The sequence below is a fragment of the Lycium ferocissimum genome, chromosome 4 (genome assembly GCF_029784015.1).
Source record: "Lycium ferocissimum isolate CSIRO_LF1 chromosome 4, AGI_CSIRO_Lferr_CH_V1, whole genome shotgun sequence".
Lineage (NCBI taxonomy): Eukaryota > Viridiplantae > Streptophyta > Magnoliopsida > Solanales > Solanaceae > Lycium > Lycium ferocissimum.
The window spans coordinates 20,845,415-20,860,150 of record NC_081345.1 but is presented as its reverse complement, the minus strand read 5'-3'; the positions used below and the strand labels follow the sequence as shown (position 1 = coordinate 20,860,150).

Genomic DNA, 14,736 nt, shown 5'->3' with positions numbered 1-14,736 from the left:
ATGTGATGAAGAGGGATTGAGCTGTAAGATGAAGTGGTTTGTGCAAGAGGTGGAGTTGCAGTAGTGCTGCTACATGCTGTAGTATTCAAGTTGGGAGATTGTGTAGTGTTTCCTGATGATAACTGCTCCAATCCATCATTATATTGCACATTGTTTGCTCTAGGTGGTGGTCTAGGATTCCCATGATTTTGCTACTTGTTGAAGGATTTCCTCTTATGGATCTCGTAGTGTGGTGGATAACCAATCAGCCTGTAACAACCTTTCATGGTATGCCCATGAAGCTTGCAATGATCACAGAATTGATCAGAATTTTGTTGATAGTTTTGTTGATATCTGTTATTTTGACCAGAATCCTGTGGATACCTATTGTGTTGTATGGTGACTAATGCAGTTGGATCATTTAAACTCAGATGTTGAAGTGATACTAATTGAGCTATCACATTTGACTGCATTCTGTGACTTTCATCTTGCATAATCATGCTATAAGCTTGGTTCAAATTTGGGCTAGGAACTGTCAGAAGAATTTGACTACGAGATTGGGCATAGGTTTCATTAAGTCCCATCAGAAATTGCATCAAACGTTGTTGTTCCATATGTGCCATATACTCCTTATGTTTATCACCATACTTATCACAATCACAAGCAGGCATAGGTACTAAAGATATGTATTCATCTTAAACATTCTTCAATCTAGAGAAGAATTCAGAAACTGAGCTGGTTCCCTGATTCATAGTGTAAATCTCACGATGCGATTGATAAACTCGAGTGAGATTACGTTTATCAAATCATTCCTTCAGGTCAATCCACACACTACGTGCATTAGATGAATATCGAATTTCATGCCTCAGATCCTCTGAGACAGAGTTGGTAATCCAAGACAAAACGAATGCATTGCATCTATCCCATTCATGTTCTAGGTCACCTTTATATTGTTCCTTTTGACATTTTCCCTCTATGAATCCTATTTTATTTTTAGCAAGTAATGCTACTTTCATCGAATTACTCCACGTGGCATAATTTTCAATTCCAGTTAATTGTTGAGGAACTAAAATGCTACCTGGTGTGTCAGATGGATGCAAATAGAGAGGACTTCGTGGATGAATATCGGTAAATTTCTCCACTGTTGAATCTGTTGCACTTGTTTCAGATCCATTTCCAGTCTCCGTGATTGCCATTTGAGCTTAAGATGAACTTGACTGGTTCTTCAATGGCGGAATTCAACTGAACCAGTTTTAGGGAAAAGTCTTCTATGATTCAAATTGCGATTCACTAGCAATCGATAAGCTCAAACAATAGCGCCAATTGACCTATGGCTCTGATACCATGTTGAGTGAAGAATTTGAGCATAATCGATGGAGAAGATGATGAACAGTGATGGCAAATGTGCAGAATTTAGAGAGAGGAAATTGGGAGAGTTTATTGTTTGTTCATTCTCACAAAAGCAAGCATAAAATGTGTACAGCTTCCTACTTATATTGACCGCTAAGATGTAGAAGGAAAAATATCTAGACTTGGAGTATCAACTCCCATTATCTAACTAACTAACTTGCTTAGTCTCTTAACTAACTGCGTACTACTCTTCATTGCATACATAAGGTACAACTCATACCAACAACTCATACTAACTACCTATCTCTACAGTATGGGTAACACTATTTGACAGATTTGGCTCCTCTTCATTTCCTATTGTTAGAGTTTTGCCAAGTTCTTACTTGGATGAGTCAATGAGTGTCACATATCTCATATAAATATCAATGAGTTAAATTTAATTAATTAAATGAGTGTTATGAAATTATGAATGTCCATTTCTCAAATATAATATTCCACCATGTTAATGGTTCTCCCTTTTAAACCATGTTAATGGCTCTCCCTTTTTCTTCCACCATTTCATATATTAAATACATATGTATTACTATAAATAGAGGCATAAATTTTCATATGAGAGACACTTGTAACACATTTTGGAAGAATAGTAAAAATCTCTCTCTTTTGTCATTCTATTTCTATGGTTTTCATCCATTAATATTGTATGACTCTTTTAGCTTCATTTTATAACACGTTATCAAAGATCCGTGGTCCGCAATTCCGAGCAAATACTTTAAAGCCTCGAAGGTATTGATTTTCTATTTTTCTTTACTAATGGCAAATTTACCAAACGTGAATTTGTAGCTTTAGATATATCCGGTATATGTCTTGGATTCTTGCCGAAATTCACTTAACTGCGATAGGTACGCGAGACACCATCAAAGATAAAAAATGAGGCATCAAACCAAGACCGTGCCAAGGCAATGATATTCCTTCGCCATCACCTTGACGAGGACTTGAAAATGGAATATCTCACTGTTAAAGATCCTTACTCTATGGAATAATTTAAAAGATAGATATGACCACTTGATGGTCGTACTTCCACAAGACGTTTTTGATTGGCTCCATTTAAGGCTACAAGATTTTAAATCTATTAAAGCATATAACATGTTTAAAATTATTTCTGATGAAATTATGTGAAAATATCACCGATGTATGCTAGAGAAAACATTTTCCACTTTTCCTCGCTCGAGTATGCTCAAATAAGAATACCGAGAAATGAAGTTCAAGAAATATGTGATCTAATCGCACATCTTCTAGTGTCGAACAACATAATGAATTATTAATGAAAAATCATGAAAATGACCCACTTTAATCGCCCCATACTCCGAAGTGAATGAGGCAAATTTTCGCCATTCTAGCTCCCAGGTCGTGGCCCGGTCGTGGTCATGGCCGTGGTCAAGGAAGAAATTTTAATCATGATTCTCGTCTTGCACCAAATAATTCCCTTCACCATGTAAAAGGAAGGATGAAAAGTATGAGACTTTACGGGCAAAAGAAAATTCGAAAATAAATGCTTCCGAATGTGGAGGAAAAATCACGTACTTGTCCTACGCCAAAACTGCACCTAATTATCGTATCAAGCTTCTCTCAAAAAAAAAAAACGCGTAAAAGATGCCGAAACAAATTTTATTTCCAAGATAATGTTGAGCCCATGCATCTAGACGTGGCAGATTTTTTGAACTCCCTGAAGAAAAAATAGATCATTTGATCGGTGATGGATCTGTAAAAACTTAGATATTTCATACGTGTCGTTTGCATGTGCTTATGTTTCCATGAAGTGTGTGTAACGCTTTGTTTAAATAGTAATATATGTAATAAAATGTGTGTAATGCTTTACCTAATCATAATATCTACTTCGATATTCACTTTATCTAATATTTCATTTTGAAGAATCTATGGAAATCCCTCAAATTTTATTTGGATCAATGACCAATGATGAAGATATTTGTGTGATTGATAGTGGAACAACACATACCATATTCAAAGATAGAAAATACTTTCTCAAGCGTACAAAGGGGAAATATTAATACAATTTGGAAATTCGAAATTGATTGAAGGCTCCAAGAGCTACTATATTTCTAAGGGGACGAAACTTGTTATAGAGGATGCATTATTCTCTTCTAAATCCCCAAGAAACTTGTTAAGTTTCAAAGATATCCGCCGTAATGGATATCACACTTTCGAGACATTAAACGAAATAAATGATGAATATCTTGCCATTACAAAGAATGTCTCCGGCATATGTTTTGGAGAAATTGTCAACTTTGTCTTTTCCGTATTATGCAAAAATTAGTACAATTGAAGCACGCTCGATCGTAAACCGAAGTTTAATGATTCAAGTACTTTTTGGCATGACCCGAATAAACCACCCGGATCAATAATGATGAGACGAATTATTGAAAATTCAAATGGGCATCCACTTAAGAACCGAAGATTCTTGAAAGTGGTGAATTTTCATGTCTTTTTTTCTTATCGGTTTAAATTGATAGCTAAGTCATCACCAATGAAAGTTGACGTTGAATCTCCCCGCTTTTCTAGTGAGCAAGTATACATGGGGATATATGTGGACCTATTCACCCATCTTGTGGGTCATTCGTTCCATATTTTATGGTTCTAATAGATGCGTCGAGGTGGTCTCAATGCCTCATATCGCCTCGCAACCTGGCGTTTGCAAAGTTATTGGCACAAATAATACGCTTAAGAGCACGGTTCCCGCATTATCCTATTAAGAGCTATACGTCTTGATAATAGGAGAATTTACATCCCAAACTTTTGATGATTATTGTTTATCGAAATAAAAGTCGAACATCCCCTAGCTCCATACCCAAAACGGCCTTGTCGAGTCATTTATTAAGCGTTTGCAATTGATAGCAAGACCATTACTTATGAAAACACGGTTGCCTACCACCTGGTCATGCTATCTTACATGCAAGATCCCTTATTCGCCTCTGAATTATAATAAATACTCCCACATCACAATTAGTATTTGGTCATGAACCAAATATTGCTCATCTCCGAATCTTTGGTTGTCTTTAATATATGTTGCGAGCACCACCACAACGCACTAAGACGGGCCCCCAAAGAAGGTTAGGAATATATGTTGGGTTTGAATCACCCTCTATTATTCGCTACCTTGAACCATTAACGGGAGATTTATTCATACGATTTGCGCATTGTCGATTTGATGAAACAAATTTCCCACAATAAAGAGAGAAAAGAAGAAACCAAAAGAGAAATTGCGTGGAAAGTTTCATCACTATCTCATTTTGATCCACGTGCCCCTATATGCGAGCGAGGAGATCCAAAAGATCATCCACTTGCTAAAATAGCAAATCAAATGCCGTACGGATTTACCGATTTGAAAAGAATAACTAAGTCGAATCCTCGCAGAATGTGCCTATTCGAATTGACGTTCCATCTTTATACTAGTGTCATAGCCATCGAATCTCATCCACGCAAATGGTAGATTTGGGCTCCAAGGATAAAAATCCTAGAAAAAGAAATACAAACAATGATCGAATGACACTATGAAAGGATCTCATGAAGAGGTTCAAGAGATCCGATTAATCTTATTCCCGAAGAAATCAAGAAACCCGAGACTGAGTAAAGAACTATCATTAAGTTTTTAACCCTGAGGTCAATTTGAATCATTCGAAAATTGTGGTGAATAGTGTTTTTGCATATAATGTTGCACTAAATATTATGAAAGGCGGTGAGGATCGGGAACCTCAATCCGTCGAAGAATGTCGACGAAGATATGATTGACGAAAATGGAAAGAAGCAATTCAATTTAATTGAATTCACTTGCTAAACGTGAGGTTTTTGGACTCGTAGTCCAAACGCCTAACGGTGTAAAACCGCCTGGCACAAATGGGTCTTTGTACGGAAAAGAAACGAGAGAAATGAAATTGTACGATACAAAGCACGCCTTGTTGCACAAGGATTCTCTCAAAGACCTTATAGACTATGAAGAAACGTATTCACCAGATTTTGATGCTATAACATTTCGATACCTTATCGGTTTATTTGTATACGAAACCCTTGAAATACATCTGATGGATGTGGTTGCGGCTTATCTTTATGGCTCACTTGATAATGAAATTTATATGAAAATCCTCGAAGGATATAAAATGCCCTCGAAGCATTTGGTTTAAAGTCTCGGGAAATGTATTCAATCGGATTACAAAGATCATTATATGGTTTAAAACAATCGGGGCGCAATATGTGGTATAATCGCTTAAGTGAGTACTTGATAAATGAAGGATATACAAATGATGCCATTTGTCCATGTGTTTTTATTAAGAAAACAAAATCGTGGTTCATTATACTTGTCGTTTATGTTGATGACATAAATCTCATTGGAACTTCGAAGAGCTCCAAAAGGCGATTGAATATTTGAAGGAAGAATTTGAGATGAAAGATCTCGGAAAGACAAAACTCTTCTTGTCCAAGATTGAACATTTCACAAAAGTGATCTTTATCCATCAATTCAATATAGAGAAAGTTTTTAAAACGGTTTTACATGGACAATGCGCATCCTTTAAGTACTCAATGATTGTTCGCTCACTTGCTGAGTAAAGATCCGTTCCACCTCAAGAAGAAAATGAAGAGCTTCTTGGTCTTGAAGGATATCTTGGATATAGAGGTGCTTTCATGTATCTTGTTAACGCTACAAGATCACATAAAATTTGTTAGCAAGATATTTTTCCTAACATTGGAAGAAAAAGCATATATGCGTATATAAGGTGACAACTAGCGATATGGGTCTATTTTATACTAACAAAGGTAGTACGTTTGTTGGTTATGCATTTGATAGTTATTTATCTGATCCACATAAAGCTCGATCTCAAACAGGGCTATCTCGTTTACATACGGGGACATAGATATCATGGATCACAAACGTTGTTTGTTGCTACTTCTTCGAATCATGTTTATAGATAATAGCTATTCATGACAAGTAGAGAATGTGTGTGGTTGAGATCGGTGATACATTCCATCTAGAGAAAGATTGGCTTGAAATGTGATACAAAAATACCCACGGATTATATGAAGATAATGTTGCATGCATGCTCAATTAAAATAAGATTTATAAAAGGAGAAGAACAAGCATATTTCACCAAAGTTATTTTTCGACATTGATCTCCTGTAGAATGGTGATATTTTTTGACAATTCGTTCAAATCCCGTGGCATATTTGTTCACCAAATTGTTGCCAACTTCAACTCTTGAGAAGATGATATTTAAGATTGGAAACGAATATCGACATCCTCTTGGTTCTTCGTCGGGGAGTGAAAATAATATTTACTTTTTTCCCTTAATCAAGTTTTGTCCCATTGGGTTTTCTTGGCAAGGTTTTTAATGAGGCAACTCTCGAAGCGTATTACTAGATATGTGTCTACCTATTTCCTTCATCGAGGCTTTTTGGTGGTTTTTCCAAATGGAGGTTTTTAACGATGCACATCATCTATGGACATCCAAGGGGAGTGTTATGTTTTATGAATGTCCATTTCTCAAATATAATGCTCCTTCCACCATATGTTAATGGTTCTCCTTTTTCTTCCACCATGTTAATGGCTCTCCTTTTCTTCCACCATTTCATATATTAAATACATATGTATTACTATAAATAGAGGCATAAATTTTCATATGAGAGACACTTGTAACACATTTTGGAAGAATAAGTTCTCTCCTCTTTTCTTCTATTCTTACTTTTTAATATTTCACATATCTCATTTTTGAACTTCATTTTAATAATTAGGTTTAGTAGTTAAGATATTGACATTTTTTGTATATTCGCTCCTAAAAGTTTGGCAATTTCACAATTCACAATTCTACAACAACATACCCAGTGTAATTTCACAATTAGGGTCAGGAGAGGTAGAATATACGCAGACCTTACCTCTACCTTGACAGGTAGTGAGATTGTTTTCGATAGACCCTCAGCTCAAGTAAGACATATCCAATTTACAATTCTAGCATCAGATTTTCAGATGCTTTAATTAATTAATTAATGTACAATCGTATCCTTACCATGGAAATTAAGTTTCTAGAGAATACAGATCTTTCTCCGGGTAAAAGTCAGCCAAAAAAGAAAGAAGGAAGAGAATACTCTAAAAACTCAAAATTCATGAAGTGAAGAAGGAAGTTAGCTTTAGAAAATTTCGTTGTGAATTTGTGATCCACAGACCAAGACTACCAGAAACGAACCAAGACATGAATATTCTGGGGTCTCATGTTGCTGTTTTACCAGTTTAATCTTCTTTTAATTTTTCATAGAGAAAGAAACAAATATGGAATTGTGGAGTACTAATTAAATGCTTGAACCACCTTCAACTAAATGCTGGAAAATTAGCTTTAATGTGTTCAAACACCCTTGTTTGATTCCATCATGCTCCCATCTCATACTCCAAATCTAGACCTACTTCAAATGATATCTCTCTACCCTAACTAATTCCATATGAGGAAAAAAAAAAAAAAAACTTCGAATTTTTGAAGCTTCAAAAATCTTGCTTCCTCTGGTCTATTGCCTTGAACTAGCTTCAAAAATATTGAAACAATCCCCCAAAGTACATCTTGAAACAGAGACGAGCATTTCCTCAACCTCAACTTATATTAGCAACATTCAAGTGAATCTGGTTATATATATGATTTGAGAGTTGAAATTATACCCATGAAATGGTCCTTTTGGTTTGTTACCAAACATTTGTACCTCGATCTCAAATATGCTAAGGGCTTTTTGGTTGTTATTTGAGAACACTGAGAGATATGTTAAAACCCCAAAAGAAAAAGTAGAACAAAATGCAAGACAAAGGACAATCAAGGAAACAACTCAGATCCAAGATTTTATTTGAGAAGCAGAAATACTATGTCTGTACAATTGCTTCCAGAGCAAATACATTGTTCATTTGTACTACTATGTTTTCTGCTATAATCCTCATCCCCCCACCCCCCCCCCCCCCCCCACCAAAAAAAAAGGTTAGAGGAAAATAACACTGCAGGATCTATAAAAACCACCATGGTTTAATCCTGCAACATATAGAAGAGTATCATTTTACTCTTAGAAACAAAACTGCAAATGGCAAGTCTTTTCTTTAGTCTGTTTGCACTTCCCAGTTGGAAATCCAGAGAAATGAAAACTGTTTGATTACAACAAGTGGATTTCAAAATATTCAATTTCCAGGTTCTTGTAACTCGAGAACCCAAGCTGAAAAAAACTCCCTTTAATTTCCCGCTAAAGAGAGAATTCATCGTCTTCTAGCCCTGTCATAAAAAAAAAAAAAGCTCCAAACATGGATTGTTCTTCTCAAACTCCACATCCTAAGCCTCTTGCTTCTGATCCTTTCATTATCCTTAGCCTCTTACATGATGATAAGAACATTCTGAAATATCATCAAAACAACCCCACATCAGAATTATTACGGATAATTATATTTTTCAAAAGAATAATAGCCTATTAAGTAAAAATATACATATTATATACACAAAATATACATAATCAGTGTATAGATTTTGTATATTTTGGCTAGCCCCTAAATAATTTAAGAAATATATGGTTCTTAAACAAACCCATATGAGAAATCTAAAAACTCGGTTGCTAAAAATTGAAAAAAAAAATGGATTCAAGATTTCAAGAACTTACTCAAAAGGAACATCTCCAACAAGCATCAAGTCACCATCTTTATCTTCATAAGCAGGTGCAAATTCAGACCCTTTATAACCTTCTCTTTCTGAATATTCACCTATGGTTAGCTTGAACATCTTCTCCAATGCCTGAAGGAGTTCTTTATAACCCTGATACATTTTCAAATCAATTTTTCTAAGATAAGGTGCTCCATCCATGCTAACTTTTACATACATCCCAGATTCAGTTTCTGTCTTCTTTTGTGGGAAGTTATTTTTCCTGTTAGATCTCACTGGTGGCCACCCCACAATTTGTGCCCTGCAAACAATTTTATCATTTCAAAGTTTAGTCCTTTTCTCAAAAATCTTATAGCTAGAAAAAATTCAAAGATTTTAAAGTGGAAATATCAAGACTTACTTGGCAACAGGTGGGGTTTTGGCTGAAATTGAGTTTGATTCACAATCTTCATCCTCAGGTAAAGCCCTCTTGTTATTCTTAGATTTTGACACAATTTCCATTTCTGACCCTGGTAAACCCAATCTAAGCTCAGTTGCCTTGAGATTCAGATCTTTTTCATGAGCCAAAACACAGTCCATCTTTCACAAAATGATTCTTGAAAATTAGACCTTTGCAAATTTTTCTTCCTTTTCCAAGATTGTTGTTTTTCTTCTTCAAGATTGCTTTGAGATAATGCTTAGTGGTGGGTTGCTGACTTGCTGTTATATAAAGGGAAAGTGGAAGGATAGATTTGTATATAGAGGGGCTTTTTAGGTAGTGGAAAATTGGGAAAAAAAGAAAAAGAAAAAATTAGTGGTAAGAGTACATTAAATTGGGACAAGACAAGCAAAGTTGTCGGCAGGAAGAGTTGCAAGTGATGATGTATTAGGGGGACAAGAATTGGACAAGTTAAGCTGCCCATGTGGTCCTGTGAGGAAAGACTTTAGCGTATGGGACGGTCATGATTCACTTTGGAAATCTGTGGGAGTAAAATCAGGAACGTTAGACCGTGCTCAATTAAGATAAGATAAGCATTACTCACAATTTACAAATACATTGAGCTGGAAATCAAATATTTTTCGCTTTATTAGGAATTTTGAAGTTGAAGTTGTGTTTGGTTATAGTTTTTGTAAAAAATATTTAATTTTTTGAATGTACTGAAAGTGAAAAAATTAAATAGATTTTAAGTTTTTCAAATTTTTGCTTGAAACGTTTTTCGAATTCCAAATAATTTTAAGTTGTATTTGAAATTTTCATAACTGAATACTAATTTTCAATTAAAGTTAAAAAAAAAAAATCTGAAAACAAGTAAAAAAAATACTCATGGTTCCTAAATATTTCTACATTCTTTGTTTTAATTTTCGGGTTTGAACTTGAAAATAATTATTTTTAAAATGTAACTTTTTAACACGAATTTCAATTAATCGAATTTCAAAATAAATACTGAACATTAGGTGAGGAAAAAAAATACGTAGACATTAAGCATGAAGTCCAATTTGTAAAAGTGTTGTGAAAAGTGAAAATTTACAAGTAAAAATTAAGTAGTCCCTCCATTTTAAATTTATGTGAATCCATTTGACTGGGCACGATATATTTAAGAAAGAGTGAAGGCTTTTAAAAATTGTGGTTCAAAATAAGTCTTGAATATTTATGTGGTTGTAAATCATTTCATAAAGTAAATTTGTTTTCAAATTAGGAAGGAGGTCATTCATTTTGGCACGAATTAAAAAGGAAATAGGTTCACAAAAATTGAAACAGAAAGAGTATAATATTTTACTTGAAATATACCTTCAAATTAATATTTTTATGTTTCAGTTAGAATTAGAGTTCAAATATTGAAGTATTGCGAATAATCATGGTCATTATTATATTTGTAAATACTGAAATTGTATTTATTCGAAAAGGGCCCTTAAGAGAAGCACCACCACATACTAAGGTATTAATTAATTAAAATGAAGTAATAAATACTACCGGTATTATATAAGTGATTCCATTATATAATGACAACTGTGGTAAGTAGTGGGTCCTAGTATAGGAGAGAATTAGAAAGGGAGAAAAGAAGCCTGTTTGGCCCAAGCTTAGTGATTAATGGGTAATTTGCAGGATTGGCCTTCGCTGGGGGTAGAGGTGTCAAAATGGACTGGTCCAACCCAACTCAGTCCAGCCTAGCCCTAAAGGGCCAAAGAATTAAATGAGTTAGGACGGACTGATCCTTTTAATTGAAGGGTTCAAGAATGGCAGCCCAATTCAGTCCTCAAAGAATACAAGAAGGGTCAACCCTTTAAATTTTTTCGTCTTTCAAAATAATATTTTCTAAGTGATTTTTGGTACAATTTGAACATAAAACTTTTGAAATATGAAATAAAATCTTCTACCACCCATTCTTGCGCAAATCTATATCATAGAAGAAAAGATTCAAGAGAACAAATATAAATTATTATTTTTAATCACTAATTATATATATATATATCAAAAGAAATTAAACATAATATAAATTCTAAGACTAAAAAGTATTACTCCAGTTTCTAATTACTACTCTTTTCTCATTACTTTTTATATTTTTGTTTAATTTACTTATATTTTTTTTAAAAACTAATTAATTTATTATTCTTTTCTAGCCTCATTCAGGGATTGTATTCATTTTTTTATAGTGCCCATTTATTACTATCGAGGCACAAGGGCCAAGAGAGCTGGGCTTTCGAGCCTCACTTCTATAAAAAAACGAATACAAAGAAATCTTAGCCGGACTTAAATAAAGGGTTGGGTTGGGCACGCACTCAAAGCCCATATCGATGTAAACTTCTAGGCGGGGGAGGTCTTTAATTTTTTTCCTTCAAAATGGTGGTCTTTAAATTTTGGCCTTCAGTCAGAAATTCTTCCTTCAAGCAGAATCTACATGACACAAGCTGAATTTCTATCGATACAAATTTTGCCTCGGACAAATTTGCAAAATTTCGCTCGGCAAAATTTGAGGCAAATTTGCAAAGTCTCGCTTCGAAATTTTCGCCTTGCAATTTTTTTTTTTTACCGAGTCAGTTCAAACCTACAACCTCCTGTTAAAGTGAGGGGTAAAACTTAAAGACCACCAATTTGAACGGCAAAAATTAAAGACCACCCCAAATGAAGGAGAATCCTCACAAAAAAAAAAAAGGAGATTAATTGGTCAAGTTTTTTAGAGAAAATAATGCTTTTGAAGAATCGCGGTTAGCTTTTTCGTAAGCCTAAAAAAGTTGTTTAAACACTTTAAAAAAACACTTTTGAGAAAAATGCACTAGCACTTTTTAAAACCTTGACCATACACTAATTGCTGCTTAAAAGTGATTTTTAAATTAATTGACAAAACACAAACTATTTCTCACCAAAAGTAGTTTTTTAAAAAACACTTTTCAAAATAGATGCTTGGCCAAACATGCTATAAAAACTTGTTTGAATGAGCTTATGACTTATAAATAAAATATCATAAGTTAAGAATATGAAATTGTTTTTAGCAGAATACTTAAAATTTTTAATATTATGAGATTTTTCGACACAATTCTTAATTTAATCAGATCATAATACGTACACTAAATACCGAGCGAAAAAAACGCAAAGTTTCAATTTCTAGGCGCATAAACTGAATCGGCAGCAGTATCCTTTGCCTCATTCATTTATCTATTTTGTGTCAGTCACGTAACCGTACTTATACTCTAGCTTCTCATGTTTGTATGTATGTACGTCAGTGATTGCGTAATTTGACCTTGTTTTCGGGGAATTTTAAATTAGTAGTAATAGTTTGTCTTAGACTCCAAATGATATATTGTTACTATGATGAATATTCATATAAAAAGTCCAAGATACATCTTTCAATGGTTTGTTAACTTATCTACTTAGCACTTGGTCAACTTTTCGAAAAAGAAAAGTCTTGGAGAGGTAATTTTTAGTGCAATTTTGATGCAAAACAAAGATGAATTAGAATAGAGTTGTTTCTTTCTGAAGTTGTACAAGCCTTTCCGTATGTAATTTCTATTTTGTATACTTTCTTACTCGAGATTCTGCAAAATCAAGAGGGTAGAGATTTATATAGTTTACTATCTGAACAACTTCTCTAATTTCCTAAAATTTGCAATAAAATATGGGAGTGGTGCTCTCTTACAACCGAAAGTCACTAGAATAAGGCCATCATGTTGCTGGCCTCTTGAGAGTTATTCAGTTATTCTGAAAAGATTTTCCTGATTCTCAGAAATCATGATAACTGAAAATATATTCTTCTTCTTTCTAAGCCAATATAAAATTATCAATATCTCCTCATTTATCATGAGATATGCCGTTGACACCGTCCAAGGGACACAACACTAGCTTTCATTAAAAAAAGTTTTTAAAGTTTTTTTAAAAAAAAGTTTCAACTTCAGAGAGTCAACTATATTTCACAAATTTTGATGATAAGATGAACATGCGATTTTGAAATGCTTGTTGTAACACTTTTATATTTTAGTTGTAATCTTTTTACATTTTTTAGCTAATGTCCTGACACCAGATTGCTTTACCCTTTCCCTCTAAAATGGGAAAATTAAGGAACAAGCATATGATGATCAATAAAGTGGTTGCAAATCATGAAAATCGGGGTTCAAATTTAAAAGAGAGAGAATATTAGGTATGCACTTCTATATCTAAAGTTGATCAACGGAGTTATCGATACTTGTACCGATGGAGATTGCAAATTAAATTAACCGAGATGAACGCAAACATCATTTTCATAAAAATAAATAAAATTAAACAGTCGGCTGGAGGTTCCTCGGGCCTTCCAACTTGAGCGGGGGTGACGAAGTCGAAGCTGAGTCAAACTGAAGCTCTACTTTGAGTGTTTTAGTTCATCTAAAGATATAGGAGATAATATCTCAGATGGTCACTCAACTATGATTGTTTCACTCATAAAATCACTCAACTTTGTTTCATAACCAGAAAGTCACTCAACTATTGATGTTTCACTCAGAAAGGCACTCAACTATTAGTGTTTTACTCAGAATGTCACTCAACTATTGGTGTTTCACCTAAAAAGTCACTCAACTTATTGAAGTGATTTTTTAATTACATTTTCCTAATTTTTATTTAAAGCCAAAATTGTAAAAAATAAACAAGTACCCATTTTAATCATTTTATTGACCCGACCCACTAAAAATATATTGATCAAGACCTTTTATTTTACCCTCATTCCCACTAAATATATTATTAGGTAGAACTAGTAGTATTTTATTTACTATTTATGTCGTTAGTTTTAAATAATTTTGTCGTTGATCTTTGTTAATTCTTATTAACAAACAAATTTATCTGGTAAATAAAATACTAGCCTCGATCATAATCGTAGATCATTTTGTAAAAATTTCGATTATCAAATACATCTATTTATAAGAAATAGCAAAGCTCAATGACTTATCAAGCTCAATGACTTATCAATTATTTAAAAGTAACAACATAACTGGTAAATAAACTACTAAATTCGATCATAAATGTTGATTAATTTATAAAATCAAATCTCGATAGACTCGACTTTCCAGATAAATTCGTTTGTTAATAAGAAATAACAAAGAGACAAAATTATTTAAAACTAACGACTTAACTAATAAATAAAATACTACTACTACCTAATACTATATTTGGTGGGAATGAGGGTAAAATAAAAAGTCTCGGTTATTATATTTTTAGTAGGTCGGGTCAATAAAATGGTTAAAATAGATACTTGTTTATTTCTTATAATTTTGGCTTTAAATAAAAATC

At 33.7% G+C, this 14,736-nt stretch overlaps 1 protein-coding gene across 1 annotated transcript; it reads right to left on the bottom strand.

Annotated features, from left to right (window-relative positions):
- Positions 1–8,183: 8,183 nt before the first annotated feature.
- Positions 8,184–9,721, bottom strand: LOC132051789 (auxin-responsive protein IAA4-like). The gene is made up of 4 exons (XM_059442997.1): positions 9,406–9,721; positions 9,007–9,306; positions 8,332–8,746; positions 8,184–8,300 (listed from the first exon to the last, which is right to left on the bottom strand). The coding sequence occupies exons 1-3, from the start codon at positions 9,582–9,584 to the stop codon at positions 8,671–8,673; spliced, it is 555 nt and encodes a 184-aa protein (XP_059298980.1). The 5' UTR covers positions 9,585–9,721; the 3' UTR covers positions 8,184–8,300; positions 8,332–8,670.
- Between the last annotated feature and the right edge of the window lie 5,015 nt (positions 9,722–14,736).

What these genes read in the sequence shown, in the direction of transcription:
- LOC132051789 (XM_059442997.1), bottom strand. Translation starts at nt 9,584, where the DNA reads ATGGACTGTGTTTTGGCTCATGAAAAAGATCTGAATCTCAAGGCAACT. An exon ending in AAAACCCCACCTGTTGCCAA is followed by an intron (nt 9,307 to 9,405) that starts GTAAGTCTTGAT and finishes AATTGTTTGCAG; the next exon opens with GGCACAAATTGTGGGGTGGC. An exon ending in GTTGGAGATGTTCCTTTTGA is followed by an intron (nt 8,747 to 9,006) that starts GTAAGTTCTTGA and finishes ATGATATTTCAG; the next exon opens with AATGTTCTTATCATCATGTA.